The 15,986-nt window shown below is 37.3% G+C and overlaps 1 protein-coding gene across 2 annotated transcripts in view; it reads right to left on the bottom strand.

Annotated features, from left to right (window-relative positions):
• The window catches only part of SEMA3C (semaphorin 3C), a 121,252-nt gene that overhangs the window by 23,508 nt on the left and 81,758 nt on the right, over window positions 1-15,986 (bottom strand). For both annotated transcript variants that reach the window (XM_042872764.1, XM_042872765.1), the window contains exons 6-11: window positions 15,658-15,748; window positions 11,147-11,266; window positions 9,848-9,990; window positions 7,689-7,803; window positions 5,998-6,067; window positions 2,881-3,025 (exon numbers count right to left, since the gene is read on the bottom strand). In XM_042872764.1, coding sequence (XP_042728698.1) covers window positions 2,881-3,025; window positions 5,998-6,067; window positions 7,689-7,803; window positions 9,848-9,990; window positions 11,147-11,266; window positions 15,658-15,748 — 684 coding nt within the window. The remainder of the gene's footprint in view (window positions 1-2,880; window positions 3,026-5,997; window positions 6,068-7,688; window positions 7,804-9,847; window positions 9,991-11,146; window positions 11,267-15,657; window positions 15,749-15,986) is intronic.

The following is a 15,986-nucleotide window of genomic DNA, read 5'->3' as shown; positions in this document are numbered from 1 at the left end:
ACACACAAAAATAGCTAGTAGCTTAGGGATAGTGTCACCTCACCTGACTTCTGCTGTCTCAAAGTTAGACATTTATTCTTAGCTACCTAGCTTTCCTCTACAGTCAGTAATTCAGACTAGACACCCTGCTTTTATATGGTTAAGATTACGTAAAATGAATCATACTTTGAGAAACTAGGAAACTCACCATGGATATATGACTCATATGTCCAGCATACCTGATGCAAGCAAACATTAAAATCTGGGTCTTTGCATGTCAGGGGATCCCTCTAAACACCAGGCAGGAGTGTCAGTTCTACTCCTGCCACTAAAATCTGCTTTTGTTCACCTTATTAACTATTCATTAAACAATGCCAGGAATCGATTACAAAGTGGACCGTAGCCTAATGCCAAGTTTTGAAATCAGCTTCTGGCTCTGGTAGGAATAGCTTAAAAGAAACTGCTCCACCATTAGTTACCTCCAGCAGAAAGAACTGGAAGTCAGCTCAAATATGGGTTTCTTTTCCTGTCTGAAGTGCTTGACTTCAATTGATTCTTCTGAACTTAATTAGCTACCCTGACAGTTTAGGTTAGGTGCTTATCACAGATGATTCTACATGCTGGCTTTCTAAGACTGCTGATAAAATCTAATCTGTGTTATCGTTTGCCCTTTTTCCTTCCATGGAACTTCCATCCAATCTTGCAGGAAATGGATGGAGCTATCTGCTGTGATTAGTAAGAAGTGATGATAAAATAACTGTCTTCATAAATCTGGGGGTTAATAGCAAGATTATTCTTCTTGGTAGTAAACTTCCAGCTAACGTTTCCTGTCTAGATGGACTCTGTTTCACCTGAAGATCAAATTAAACTTTCTTGTCTCATGCAGTTCAGCTGAAAGAAGAGTTTCTCTGATGCTTCCTGTTCTCCTTCCATTCTTGACTTGGAGATCATAAAGACTCATGTCTTGGACTTCCTGCAAAATGGTTGTGCTATTTTTCACTCATGTTTGACTCTAAAAACTTACATTAAAACACTACTCTGTGCAAGTCCTCAAAAAACCATCTTTAATCAATTCATTCTATTGCTATTCTCCATATATACTAATACCAAATGAAAGATGCTACTGAAGAACACTATAAATTTTCCCTTTCCTGAAGGGATTGAATCTATATCCTCCACACTTCATTCAGAGGCTCAGTTACACAGTAATTATGTTCACAGTTGATCACAGTGTAGTAAGATTACAGACAGAAACAGAATTATTTCATTTACAGTATATTCTTCAACGTGCTGTAGGTAAAAAAACTATTTCTATAAACTGAAAAATGGAAACTATCTTCAAACATGACTGAACTTAGTAGGAAGCTGCCAATTATATAGTTTCTTTTTTCCATAAGTAAGTTTTGCTTGTGGAGAAATAAGAAACCACTGGTATTTAGCAAACAGCAGCCAAATTCTGCAGAATTGATTGTGGCCAAATGTATGTATTGCTCTATTTAATTCTACAGAAATTTCGCTGAAGCCCTTTCACTGTTTATCCAATGTACTGAAACATAATAAACGTTAGTTTCTGTCCAAAGTTTTAGTATGAATATCTCTCTAGGCAACTATAAAGTAGGATTTTCCATGTTATAAAAAAAATCATCCTAGTCTAGTTTAGCATCCTAGAAGTAGCAGTAACATTTGTTCCAGAGGAAAAGGGTTCATGTGTCTTAGTATGCATGCTTGGAAATTCACAGCTAACCCTAAGAATACAATTTCTCTCTTGATGACCTGATTTTTACAGGTTTTGACATATCTGAGAAGCAGGGGTTGCAGTATGCATGTAAAAAAAGTAGAATATTTTGACAGTGTAGAAAAAAAAAGCAGAGAAGTCCCATTGTAGAAAACACACTTTTGGAATATTATGCTATAGCTGAATTGTGAGGAAGCAGAAAAAATTCAGTGATCAGAAAAAACACTAATGATCATTTTAAAAGAACCCTGCTTCAGTTTTATTTTTGGTGTGAGTTAAGAATTTATCTTCAAATTAAAAGTTCACCAGCATGACTGAAAAAGGATAGATATTTTTGTCACTATGTCAAATTGAAATCTGAATTTTCTTTCTCCCTTTCCATTGTGCTGCTGGATTCCTTCAGGCTCATCTGGAATACCATGTAAGCCTCCATGAAACGAACTTCCTTCTTGGTGAACCAAGAATAACATGGCAGTGGTTGAGGAAATATATACAAATGCAATATTTTCAAGCAGTAGGAAATTTTGAAATCACGAGAGCACAACACTTCCTATTTAAATGGGCCATTTATTTTTTATTTATGTTGAGTTTAAACTTAAAGCCTCAGTGAACTCATCAGAGTAGAGCTGTATGAATTAATGGCAAAGATGGAACAATGCTAGCATTTGAACATAGTGGAATATTATGTATTGATTAGCTAATTTTAGAGATCTGGGGACACGAAATTCTAAGTCTTACAACCACTAAGAACTGCACTAAAATATTAAAAATAGTGTCCAAAAAGAGAAGCTTGTATCCAGACATTGAACACACTCGCAATGCTGTCTTTGTATGCTTATTTATGTAATTATCTTTTGCTAAATCCTGCACAGAAAATGTACATGTATAACATCTGACTGCTATTTAGTGAAATAACTCCTACCATCTTTGAGCAGAAAGAAGAAGAGAGATTATATCTTACGTGACAATGACAGTTTTTTTTTATGGAAGATTTCCAGATACTGCACAATTTGAATGGTAAGGTGAGAAGCAAATAAAATTGTTCTGAACTGTAACTAAATGCCGTAGTCACATACAGACTGTTCTCCTGGAATAAATAATATCTATTTATGTATTAAACAAAGAGAAGTAATTGGCAAGCCTTTATAAACATATTATGTACTTACAGTGCCAGGTCGTGGGTATGGAATTCTGCCCTGATATGGAATCAGCTGATGGTTTGGGCCCTCCTTGTGTGCAAATGGCCCATTGAACACAGTCTGGATGTCAGATAAATGATACACACACACAGCTGAGCCTTTAAAAATGGAGCTGGAAAACAATAGGAAAAGATTAGCATTTTAGCCTAGCAACATTTCTGTAGATCTTTCATTATTTTGTATGTTCCAGTGCTGAAAGGTACTTCTAAAATAACATAATACAATTTAATACTTCTATAGCATGGATTTACTATAAATTAACCAATCTAGGTTCCCAATACACACCATTAATCTTTAGGACTGAGCAACTTTTTTGAACCATGAACTGAAAAGAGAAGGAAGGATTTAACTACCTCTGTGGTAGGAGTAAGAAATTTTTCAAATGTTGAATATTAAAAAATATAACGTGACCCCAGTTAAATCAGAGGCATAAATATTGCTGACTTAAGTGAGACAAGAGTTTTATAAACTTTGTGCTGCTAAGCTCAGCAGAGATTTCCAGAACTCCCTATCAATATATTAACCACAAGATCACCGTAAGCCTCCCACAATCCATGGCTAAAATGTTAATCAAAACATCCAGCACAATTAAAAGTTGTTAAATCACTACAATCAGTTGCCAGCTGTTCTAAGCAAAATGGAGACAGGTTGTGGCTATAAGAGAATTATACTCCTACGCAGTCCTCAAAGGGAGTTGAAATATAAGCTTCCTGAAGAGAAAAGAGGGGTCCTGTAAGAGGAGACCTGCAGTAGGCAACTGCAAGGCACCCCATCAGGATGTGACGTGGCAGGACCTCCCCTGCTCTATGATGGATGTATGACACATGCTTTAGGGGCATAGATGAAGCACATGGGGTATATAAGCTAGGGTTCACGTGTAATAAACGCCATTTTGCTGCTCATCATATTGGTGTGTGCGTGCAGTAATTTGGTCCTGACCTGGTTAGGGTTAGTAGCGTAGAAGGCAATGCAACAGAGAGCATGCTTTTTTTCCACCGCTATGGATCCAGCAATGCTCTGACATCTCCTCAAACAGCACAAACTCTGAATGGCCTCCATCACACATTGACTATGCAAGGCACCAGAGGAATAACTCCTATGATAATGCTAGGACTGACTGCTGTGAATTAATTGTCTCTTCTTTTACTTTCTCTGCATGTAAGACTTGGGATATTTATCCCAGTAAGGTGTAGACAGTCTAAAATATGTCTGATATCAACTGAAGGACAAAGATTCTGTGATTCTGTGATAATCTAAGTAACTGTTTTCAGTCAATGAAGGAAAAAAATCACTCCAGAAGAAAACTGAAAACATGAAATTTTCAAGCCTGCGTTTACATAGTGTCTAAGCAAACCAAGTGCTACTGATTACCTATCAAACCACATTGCTATATGTGTATTAGCAGCAAGAACCTTCTAGATGAATTATAACGTTTGTGGAAATTTTTGTAGGCACTAATATGTTTCAAAAAAATGCTTTTAATTATTTCAGATGTTTTGCATTAAATTTACAGCAGATTATGTCACCAAGATAATTTGTATTATTTTTTTCCTTCAGTATGGTTTTATATGGTTTATGGTACTAATCGTTATTATTTGGTGGGATGTATCTCTCTTGCTACTGTTAGGAGTTGGAGGTTTACAGAGGTGAAGAAAAAGGAAAAAATAAGGTGTAAAAGTCATTATGAAGATTGTGTTTGACTGTGAAACACATAATATCTCCAGCCAAACAAAAAGGAAGAAACCATAAACTACGTGGTTCATGACTACAGAAATGCATATGAGTGTAAAAGCTTAAGCAGAACGCAAAAACAGCTTGAGAGCCAGGAATAAGTGAAGTTTTCTTTGTTGTCACCTTATATGGTCCTGCAACACCAAACCTCACTTCCACTGCAAGAATTCCAGGAGAATTAGGTATAAGAGTTTCCAATTCAGGCACGTTACATCCACAACCTAATCATAAGTGTGGTTTTACTGCTAAACATAACCTCAGCATTTTTTCTTTTTGTGTAGAAGGAATCATAAAATATAGACAGCACCAGATGTTTACAAGTTATGGATTTTTTTTATTCCCCAGTCAGTATTAGAAAGTCACATTTTCCTGGCTGATTCACACAATTGAGAATGCAGATCTCTGGATTCACATGAAAAAGGCAAATAAGTTTATCAAGATCAAATATTTTTCTCACGCAAGGGCTATTTAATTGAAAACTGATTTTAAAGGAATTGTTAGGAATGAGTTAAAAACTGCTGATTTGATCAAGTAAATGAAATTAAATTACAAACGTAATTTTCCCACTTACGTCCTCTCTCCCTCCCCCTGAATATAAGCAATAACAGCTAAAAATTACAGGATAGCATATTAGAAATTAATAAGAACTAACTATTTCTACTCTATTCCACTGGTAGGTGGTGAGGGCAAGAAAAAAGCAAAAAAAGTAAAATAATGTAGAAATGGTAGATTTGTTAGATCTGTCTTTATGGAGGGTTTCAGCATAGTGAGCTGTACCTAATGCTTCCACTGCCCTTGGGAGTTCACTGACTGCTTTCTAAACTTGACAAATAAGTGTATGCTACTGATAACGGGTATCTTAAAGCAGCAAGGATGTCACCAAACACCATATAAGTTTGTCTTTTTACAGCTCATTGAAGCCAACACGGATTACTTGCCATCTGTACGATCGTCTGCCAGCTGAGAGACTGGAAATGATTTGTATGAATTCCTGTAAGAATTCCAGGTTTGATCATTCAGGGTGCTGCCTGTTCTTCAGGAGGTGTTAAGCACTTTCAGATGCTACACAAGTTCACTGCTTTGAAGTCCTTCAGCCTTCTGCTGCTGCGCAGTAACAAGTGGCCCTGCACAAAAATGCATTCCCAGTGCTAGCTGTCACCATGTTAGGGAGCAGCTTAGGCCATGCAGCACAGGATATACACTGTAGTAATGGTAATGCTGCTAATTAAGACTGTTACTCCTGTGTGCAGATATGGGTCACAGGAGACACACAACATTGTACAGGACAGTCTTGACCACAAACCATCTTGTTCAGTTTTCATGCAGAAAGTCGGTCAGTTCAGAACCACTTACCTTGATGTTGTAAAAATTCCATACACAAGCGTTGTTCTGGGATTATCTGTCTCCAAAAGAAACACATCCTCTGAAAAAACAAAACAGATAAAAAGAACACATTTTTTGAACACTACTAAAAACTTCATTTTCCAATTTAAATTAAGACTTTATTCCTGCTAAGGTCAGTGGTAGTTTTGCTTCAGACTTGAATGGAAAAAAGTGTATTTATCATATAAATAGACCATATGTATAAACTTTGCAGAAGCAGAGTTAGAAATTAACTCCACACCATCTAGCATTGTGAAGAAAGAAGGCAAAGATTTTCAAATATGCACAGTATCCATGTCTCACATTTCATTCAGCTGGACCTCATTTCAGCAGGTTGTTTAGCAGTAGTCAAATATTTAAGTGGCAGCAGGTCAAAGACAAAGAGCTCCCTTAGAAGGATATAATCCAAAGCAGGATAATTAGGTGTTTTATCATTCTGTACACAACCTAGATGCCCTACCCTTAGCTCATTTTCAACATCATAGGAATGGCATATGGTTCTGCAGTAAAGACAGTGAGAGGTGTAAACCTGCCAGCCTTTTGTGTTGAGATTTATTAACTCTAGTGTGCAAAACTGTGCCTACTCACTGATCTGAACTTGCTTACTTCCACATCTGATCTTTTGATAATTTTTTTTAAATTTAAATTAGAAATAATTTAGTCTTTGAGAGTTTCTCCATACAAATGTTGTTAATAACTATGATCAAGTCAGCTCTTAAGCTTATTTTACTGAAAAAAAACTGAACTGCTTGAGCTATTTATAAGAGAATACATTCTTCAGCTTTCCATTAATTTATGTGGCTCCTTCATTAGAAATTTGAAATTTTTAAACATTCTTTTCAATATGTCAAAAGAAAAGACTTCACTATGCAGGACTGCCAGTGTTACATTCTTATATGTGAAATCTCTCTCAGATTTTTCTGTGTTTCCAGCTGCAGCTGTATTCTTACTGCCACAGGATTGTGCTGGGAGCTCACACTGAGAACATTGTCTTGTACTCTGTATGCTCCAAGATTTTGTCAGGCAAAAAACTGAAAGTAATTTTCCTGCTGCCTTGTTGAAGAGGAATAGATTTGCAAATCACAGGTCTTAACAAACAGTGGCTAGAGGCTAAGCGCTGAGAAATTCTGAAAGCTGATAATTACCAAGAGAGATTGACAAAAAGGTAGATTTTCAGGTAAGGGGATTTTTGCCATGGCTTTCTACAAGGCCAACATTTCAATGTCAACATTTTCACAGAATCCCAGCATGGCTGAAATGGGTAGGGCCCTGTGAGTCCACTAGGGACACCCAGAGCATGGTGCCCAGGACCACATCCAGGCAGCTTTTGAAGATCTCTGTGGAGGAGACTGCAGCCTTTGGACAACCTGTGCCAGTGCTCTGTCACGTGCACAGTGAAGAAATGCTTCTGGTATTCAAATGGAAACTCCTGTGTTTCAGTCCGTGTCCACTGCTTCTTGTTCTGGCACTTGGCACTGCTGAAAGAGTCTGGCTCCATTCTCTTTGCCACCCCTGTGGGAAAATTGATGAGATCCTCCCCAAGTCTCTTCTTCTTCAGCTCTCTATTAACTAAGGAGCCGCAGGAGTTTCAGTACTGTGTACAATAGTATATATAGCGTGCAGGATTTAGATAAAACCTTTTGAAAATGTTCTTGTCATACCTAATTCATCAAAGTATGTTTCTGTTCCATCTTCATCCATTACTGAGCACACCAGTCTTGCTTTCAAGAATGTAGTCCATTTGTTCACAAGACTACGCTGACCACCTGTATCATTCTGAAAAGGAATAATGTTTCAGGAAAAATAAAATACAACAGAGATAACATTTTACTGGGTTTTCCCACATTTTCCTCAGATTAATTTCATCCTGTCATATAGAGGTTTATACAGTTACATCCAATATAAAAAATAGCTAGGACTAAACCAAATCCCTTCATCTAAATACTGAAAAACTAAGATCAAATTTTCTGAGCAGGCTTCCTGGACTGAAACCTTGGGAGGGTTGGGCAGTAGGTGCTGTGCTGAAGATATGTGCATATATGGTTGGAGAGGACTCTGAGTATCTGTATCACTCACTGATACTTCACTGATACTTAAGAAGGGAGAAGTCTTTGTTATCGATAGATAGTTCACTGAATATTCACAGTACTCTACATGCTAAACTGCAGTCATAGATCTGGAATTGTATTTGATCATTGTATCATTGCTGGTGTCATAACAGCACAGTATGTAGGGATGTTTCTTCTACTCCTGACAGCAGAATAGCTCCATATAATCTATTAAGATATCCCGGCCCATGAGGTGAGAGCTCTGACCTAAATTCAGAAATGATGGCTATTATGGTTCAAGCTGGCTTTGCACTGTTGCAAGCCCTGATAGCTTGGTCCAGAGCTAGCCTGTTCAGAGCTTATTCAGGAATCTCTCCAACACACAGTGGAATAGGGAGGTGCTAAAATATACTGTGCAGCCTCATTCTGCTGGTGAACACTTTGGGTAACATCTTCCAAACAGCATATTACAATGTCACCAAAGAGAATGAAAAAAAGATAATGTAGAAGTTGGGCATCTGTGACTTTGAAATGCAGTGCATGTTTCACTGGTGTTTGTATAGATGGTAATCAGACTTTTGGGGATACCCATAAGGGGTCTTTCACTGAGTTTCTTTTGGCACCATTTTACTAGCATATGTGGCCTGTCCCAAATATGTTGATATATGAATATGATTGTATACAAGTATACAAATATGCAATTTGTATACTGGCTCAGACTTGTTTTCATTGTCTTTGGGATTCTGCCACTGACTTCAGTATAAGTCTAAACAGGCTGAGGCCTCTGAAAAATCATCTGGGCTTCATTATAAAAGTAACAATAACAAATACAGCTGTAATAGCGTGAAATGTCTTGCAAAATACCTAAAAAGGCCTTTGGACTCCTTCACAAAAATATAGAAAATGGAGATTATAAAACAGATCACATGGGTCATCAAACTGCCAAAGCCATATTAGCAGAGTCCAAATACACCCTCCCACCTTAGCACAACATCAAAAAGTAGTTCTAAAGAAGATCCAGATGAAAGATGGCGAATAAACAAACAGTCATAATTTTCTTCCTGAACTGTTCCAAAGGAAGGAATGAAAAGTTTAGCAGTAACTGTGCATTTGTAATTTTGCTCTCATTAAGAAAATCCAGTTCACCAGAGATACTCAAAGCTGTTTCAATCAATTTTCATACATTGTTGATTACAGATAAGAAAAAGGAAGTAGAGACAATGAAGAGTAGTGTGATTGAAAATTAATTACTGCACAGGAGTGGCTGTAATTCCTGAGTTTCATTTTTCTATGCACATTTTTAAAGTTAGGCTCACCCATATATCAATGCATGAACTTGGAAAGGGCAGGCACTGAAAAAGGGGGATGCAACATTTGAAAGTTTAATCAATATATTTATAAGCTTGATTGTATATTTATGAAAGACTGCTGTTTTGCAATTTAGTTTTCCTAAGCAATAAATGCATCTGACTCTCACCAAGTATAGAAATTCAAAGTTTAGAAATTCAACATTGGTAACCATTCTAAGCCAGTCAGAAATATACAAATTCTTGAATCTCTCAATTTCTGTGTCGTTATACATATAACCAGATATACGTAAAAACTTGCTATGTGTTCAGTAACATCTCTTATGAATGTGGAAGCAGAAACCAGAAATCAGTTTTGAAAATAAATCAGAGGGCTTTCAATCATTTTAATGAACTAGAGTCATTTAGCATGTTGTGTCTTAGAAGCAGCTTGCCCCAAAACCTGGCAAATAAAATAGCTCTTACTGGGCATATTCTTGCAATCATTGAGTGAATTTGCTTGGTGCTGCCACTGTTGTCTGTCAGTCTCTCTTTGAAGAAGAAGTAGATTTTGGCATCATTGGGGTCAGTGCCATCTGGTATAACATGAGCATCTACAAAAATAGGCTCTGAAATGAAAGAGTACCAAAGAGATGAAACCAAAAGCTGCATTAGTATAAGCAATTTGACATATACTGATTGCTTCAAGGAAGCACGATATATAGAGGTACTGCTCTGGTAGGTGAAGCTATACACTCTGGCCTCCTGTCTGTATATATTGTATATCAGTAGGCAAATAGTTTAAAGCTGGCAGCATTACGTTTCTGTTGCATCATATTTTATCCTACAGTGGATTTCTAGAAAAGTAATTCATATGTAGAAGCTAGAGTATTAGTTTACTACAGCAATTCAAAGACTTAGAAGATGAAGAGGGAAGAATCAGTATACTATCACAGGCACTTCACAGCAAAGATTCATTGAGGCAAAAAGCGAAACTAAATTTTTAAAAAACTCATTAGGAAATTAACATATAAGGTGCTTTAAAAATACATAAGTAATAGGAACATAACTCCTGGAGTGCAGAGAAGGAGAGAAGGATATATGAAAGCTTGAATAGCATTTAAATCAGTATCAAAGGTTGATAAGCATAGTTAAGCGTACATGCAAAACAGTGCAAACAAGCTCTACTGAGAGAGAAAAATAATACAATTCTGTAATAGTGAGTATATGATCTCTGAAAAGCATGTCTGCACTTAAGAGGCAAAACACACTAGGGCTATTAACAGCATTCTCCCTTATGTGCACATTGTGAAATGCAAGTGACTATGCACTAGTTTATTGCAGTGCTTTATTAGGCAACCTCTTCTATTGGTGTTGGCACCTGCAGAACACTTATTTTTGGCAATTTTCTGTGCTAAAATATAATGGAAAGTGAAGGGAGACCTTCTAATACACGGCAACATTTTATGCACTAGAGGTGAAGGCCCTTTCTTAGAAGTCACATTTTCTGACAACTTGCTATTTGAAAGTTTTCATATATTTCCCCTTGAACAGCTTAGTTTAGTCATGATGCAAAACGAGGAATCAGGTGGCTGGCTCCTGCACTGAGTCCTTTAAAGCTCTGTATTGTCTATAGAATGTATATAGAATATATTTTTTCACAGTTACACTTCATACACTAAATTCAGAAAAGCCCTTTTAAAGATAAGCACTTTATTTCAAATGGAACAAAGGAAAATCTCGATGAAACTCCTGAAAAGCCTTGGTAAAATAAAGACCGCTTACCACTCAGCCACTTGGAGTTGTGCTGGTCAGTTCGCACGGCGTTCCGCTTGGTCAGGCTCCGAAAAATGGCTGCATCTGTCCCCATGAAATCAATATACATTCCTGAAAAAAGCTCTTCATCTGCAAAGAATTGAAACAGAGGAGTAAAAGTGAATATACTGTTATGGCTTTTGGGAAATATGTGTTGACTAATCTACTTTTACTTTTAAACTTGTCAACTCTTTATTTTTACAGGAGCCTATACAGATAAATACAGGGTGGAGGGAATAGGGTTTCCCTCAGTTTACAATGACATGAACTAAAATGAGAGAGAATCATCAAAGTCTGATCAAAGACTTTTGGGAACTGCATAATTAAATGTCACAGCAGAACTACGTATGTGGAGAACCCTTCTTTGAGAAGAATTTAGTTATGGAACATTCAAAGTTAAGGATCACTGGAAAATCAGGCTAGTGTTACAAAAAAGTGTCACATTCAATTTTTTAAAGTACTTAAACTTTTTTGCTATAGAAGTAGACAAAACTATTGGGCTGGATTCATTGCTGGAGTAAACTGGCACAACAGCTATTTCAGTTAATGGACTGGTGCCAGTATCCACCAACAGTATTGTTGAGGTTGCCCCAGGCAGCTTTAAGCTGACTTCAGAGCGTAGACAATCTTGTTATAGAACTATATTCAGAACGACGTAGAGCAACAATGGTCTCCTTTGATGTGCTCAATTCTGAGCATATGGTCATTAGGCATGAACAGAATTAGACATGCAAATTCCTACATTAACAGAGATATGAACTTCCACTCCCTGTGAATGGCAGAAAACTGTCCATCAGTCAGATTGTATATATGTGTGTGTGTGTGCATAAATATACATATGTGGCCACAAAGATGATCAGAGGGCTGGAGCACTTTCCCTATGAGGACAGGCTGCAAGAGCTGGGGCTTTTCAGCCTGGAGAAGAGAAAGGTCCAAGGAGACCTTACAGTGGCCTTCCAGTACCTGAAGGGGCCTACAGGAAAGCTGGGGAAGGACTTTTTATATGGGCAAGAGGATGATGGAAAATGTTATTAAACTGGAAGAGGCTAGATTCAAACTAGACATCAGGAAGAAGTTCTTTATTGTGAGGGTGGTGAGACACTGGAACAGGTTGCCCAGAGAGGCTGTGCATGACCCCTCCCTGGGAGCATTCAAGGCCAGGCTGGATGGAGCTTTGAGCAGCCTGGCCTAGTGGGAGGTATCTCTGCGTAGCTGGAGGTTGGAACTAGATGATCTTAAAGGTCCCTTCCAACCCAATCCATTCTATGATTCTATGTAAAATTGTAATTATAATTACATATACTATCATTTTCCACTCTGTGAATAACCAAACAATTTCCACTGACTAATGGCAGTGAAACCCCAGAATACAAAACAGTAGCTAAAATAAATTCTAAGTCTCAGAGTGGGAGTGGTGGCTGAACACATTCCAGTACAGCTGGGTCGTTTGATTGATGTTTTTGTCTGAATTCTTGGACAACCCAGAGAGTGCGGTCAAACTGGCAAGAGTCACAGGTTCAGAAGCACTTCAGGCTATTTTTATGGTTGTGCACGCATATGAGTATGTGCATGTGTGCATCAATATGAAGGACTATTGGGTTATGAGAGAATTAAAACTCTGGAGATTCCATTTTTCAATTGCTGTCTAGAGCCCAAACTGTACCCCTGTAGAGCAGCCAGTAGATATTACTCCCAATCTTCTGTTCTCTTCTCTCCCATTGAAGACAAGATTTATGCATAGGACATTTAAACAATGCATGTTTGTGAACCCTTTACCTCCTGAACATATATCAACAGAATGACATTACATCTATACTAGTTTATAGCTGATTTTGTATTTGATGCCTCATGGCCTCAAACCGTTGAGGCTTTATTTTCACTATGAAATAAATTGGCTGAAAAGAGATTAAGCTTACTGTATTCATGAATCATTAAGTCCAGTCCTATGCACATTCACATCCACATTAATAATAGTGCTACACTATGAAATGTTAATCCTATTACATATCTACACTATTAGTTATGTCTTAAGCATTCCTAATGTCTGCTTGTTAATTGCGTATCAGATGTCTGCCAGCTCCATTTCCTTTTGGTTAAACTCTTAAATTCCACACAGCAATAGGTCTGCATAGAACAACTTGTTCACACTGCTTCTTTTTGTTACTGGGGGAATAACTCAATTGGAGATGTATGTCTGCTATTATAAATATCTCAGAGACATGCACCATGAACATCAGTTTTGCCAAGCTTCTTCAAAGTACATTTTTTGTGGCTTTGATGTAAAAGTGTCTTTGTACAATGGCAACCCGTAGCAAGTTTAAGTTTTGTTGTTATGGTATCACTTTCCTTCTAAGAGTGAATCAGCTTTCCTGCCCTAATCTAGGGTCAGACTTTATGCTAAGGCAGAAAGCTGGCAACGCGTCAAATTGCCAAGAAATTGCAACTATATTTAAAAATGGTTCTTTTGTTGTGGAAGAGTTATCCAGTCTGGCAGTATTTTGTATATTCTACAATAAGAGGGAGGAATTCCTCCTCCAGAAGAATGTTCAGAGTCCAATGTATAGGCTTGGTCCTGTATTTTAATTCAAGCTGTAACTTCCAAAATCTTCCCTTTTCCAGTATAGGCATAGAGAAAAAATTCATTCAAGCTTGAAGTTTTAGCAGCAATTGATCTTTGCAGTAATAGGTACTTCCAAGAGAAAGTACAAATCTCAGTCTGTGGGACTGTTTTGAAAAAGAATGTGACCTTTGCGGAATAATTTAAACTTCACAGATGAATTATGTCATGAAAGACACTTCAAATTCCTGGGAAGGTCTCTTCAGCACATATCTTAGAGATCAAGAAAGATAATGTAAAAATCTACTAAAATGAACAAAGCTACTATTCATACATTGAATTGAAAAAAAAGAAAAGGAAGATGAGCTTACTGTGTATACGGTAGTTCAGAAACCATGCATGCTGGTAGATTTTCATAAAATATTGAAGGAATTTTTATATTATATTTATTCTTTTATGACATTTAAAGATTCATGTAACACTACCAGAGCAGCTATAAGTAGCTGTGGATTAATCCATCACTGGCTCTGAACAAGCATTTCTTTACATAGCAATCATTGAGAAGATAAAGATTCAAGTGCAGCCAAGGTTCAAAGGGATCCTAGGTAGAATTTTCCTGTCTTCTAAAGGTTTTCAGTTCAAATCTCTTTGTCCCCTTTACTAAATATATTTGTAATGTGGAATTAAAAACCATATATTTCAAACAGATTATGTAAGACAGAGTATATGATATTTTCCTTAAGCTCTATGATCCTCTAAATTTCAAGGAAATATCTACGTTAATCAGTATGTAACAGCCATTCCAGTGAAATCTGAATGGCAGAAATACCACATTGCTCCCTCCTAAACCTTGGGCAAAATATCCAGTATCTGTGTGTATACCAAGTTGTCTTTGCTAAAGAAATCCTCAAAAATCTATGCAACTTCCATTTCTCTTCATTGTAAAAAATACAGCAAGGATCAGATAAATGCTGAAAATGTGGGATTAGAAATTTCGCTTTGGAATTAGAAGTCTACAAATGTGATGCAATGTGGCATGCCAGGTAGAGAGAACCAGTGGTAGGACCAGCATTACCCTGCATCAGGGGTGATAAAAATGGGAAGAGGATCTGATCCTTGTTTGCTTCACATTATCAGAATAGTGCAAGACATCCAGTAGAAACTGGAAGCTGGGCTGTACTGTTTTACACACTTTTTTTCCTTCTGTCTGCACTGAGCCTTGATTTGAGCTGTACAAAACCTATGTTCCCCTTGAGTTTTCACTTTGGTTGTCAATTGTCAATTGGGGTCATTATTTTTATGGGGGATATCTCACAGTTGCTGAGTACAGTCACCACCAATTCACAAGAATAGCTGAGATATGACAGTTGTATCACTTTCTGGTCTTTCCTATGGAAGAAAAATAGCAGCACTGGTTGGGTCGAAAGCCAACTGAAGAATGAACAGACTTGCAATAGCTCTTGGACTTTACCGCAGGGATGACAACAAAAATGAAAATCAAACTAATTGTGGTCTTCAGGCTTCTTCTTCCCTCGCTACTCTGAGTTTTTACAAATGATTAAATGAGACACAAGTGCTGTCCGTGATGAACAGGGTCAGAAAGTATTTAAACAGAAAACGCTAGACAGGGTAATAGAAAGTTGAAACTAAGCCTGGGAAAAAATGTAGAAGCTGGAAAAGGGACAATCTTTTGTTTTTTGTTTCTCTTTCCCTTTCTCTTAACAGCTTATGTCTGCATTTCATTTGTACATCCATCCTTAGCTTGATGTAAAACTTTTAATGAGGGTGGGCACAAATTTTCTTCCCATCAGCATAGGTACAAAGGACTCCTTTTTGAAGGCTAAATCCTGTGACCAGCTACCAGTCCTCACCATCCACAACCATACAGAATTAAACCTTAGCATCTTGGAGTGCTTTTACTTACTGATCATAACAGACACTGTGTTCACATTTGGGTTGAAAGAGCAGCGTCCCTTCCCTGACTCACACTTGGAGTCAATCTTGAAGATTTGTTCCTGAAATATAGATTTGTATGTCAATTCTCAACTTGCAGATATAAAGTTATTTTAACAACATTAATAATGTTCAGTGTTGCTGTGTGCTTTTTCTGCACTATCAGTAATTTATATCTCCTAGGCAGAACTGCATCATCTTTATAAAAATATTTTTCCTTGGCACCCAGTTATTTTCAAGACTTTTGTTACAAATTCAAGACATTGAAACACCAAATTTTCCACTCTAGCTCAATCATGC

The sequence above is a fragment of the Lagopus leucura genome, unplaced genomic scaffold (assembly GCF_019238085.1).
Source record: "Lagopus leucura isolate 7727_CA_CO unplaced genomic scaffold, USGS_WTPT01 Super-Scaffold_100008, whole genome shotgun sequence".
In the NCBI taxonomy this organism is placed as follows: Eukaryota; Metazoa; Chordata; class Aves; order Galliformes; family Phasianidae; genus Lagopus; species Lagopus leucura.
This window is presented reverse-complemented; position numbering and strand designations above follow the sequence as displayed.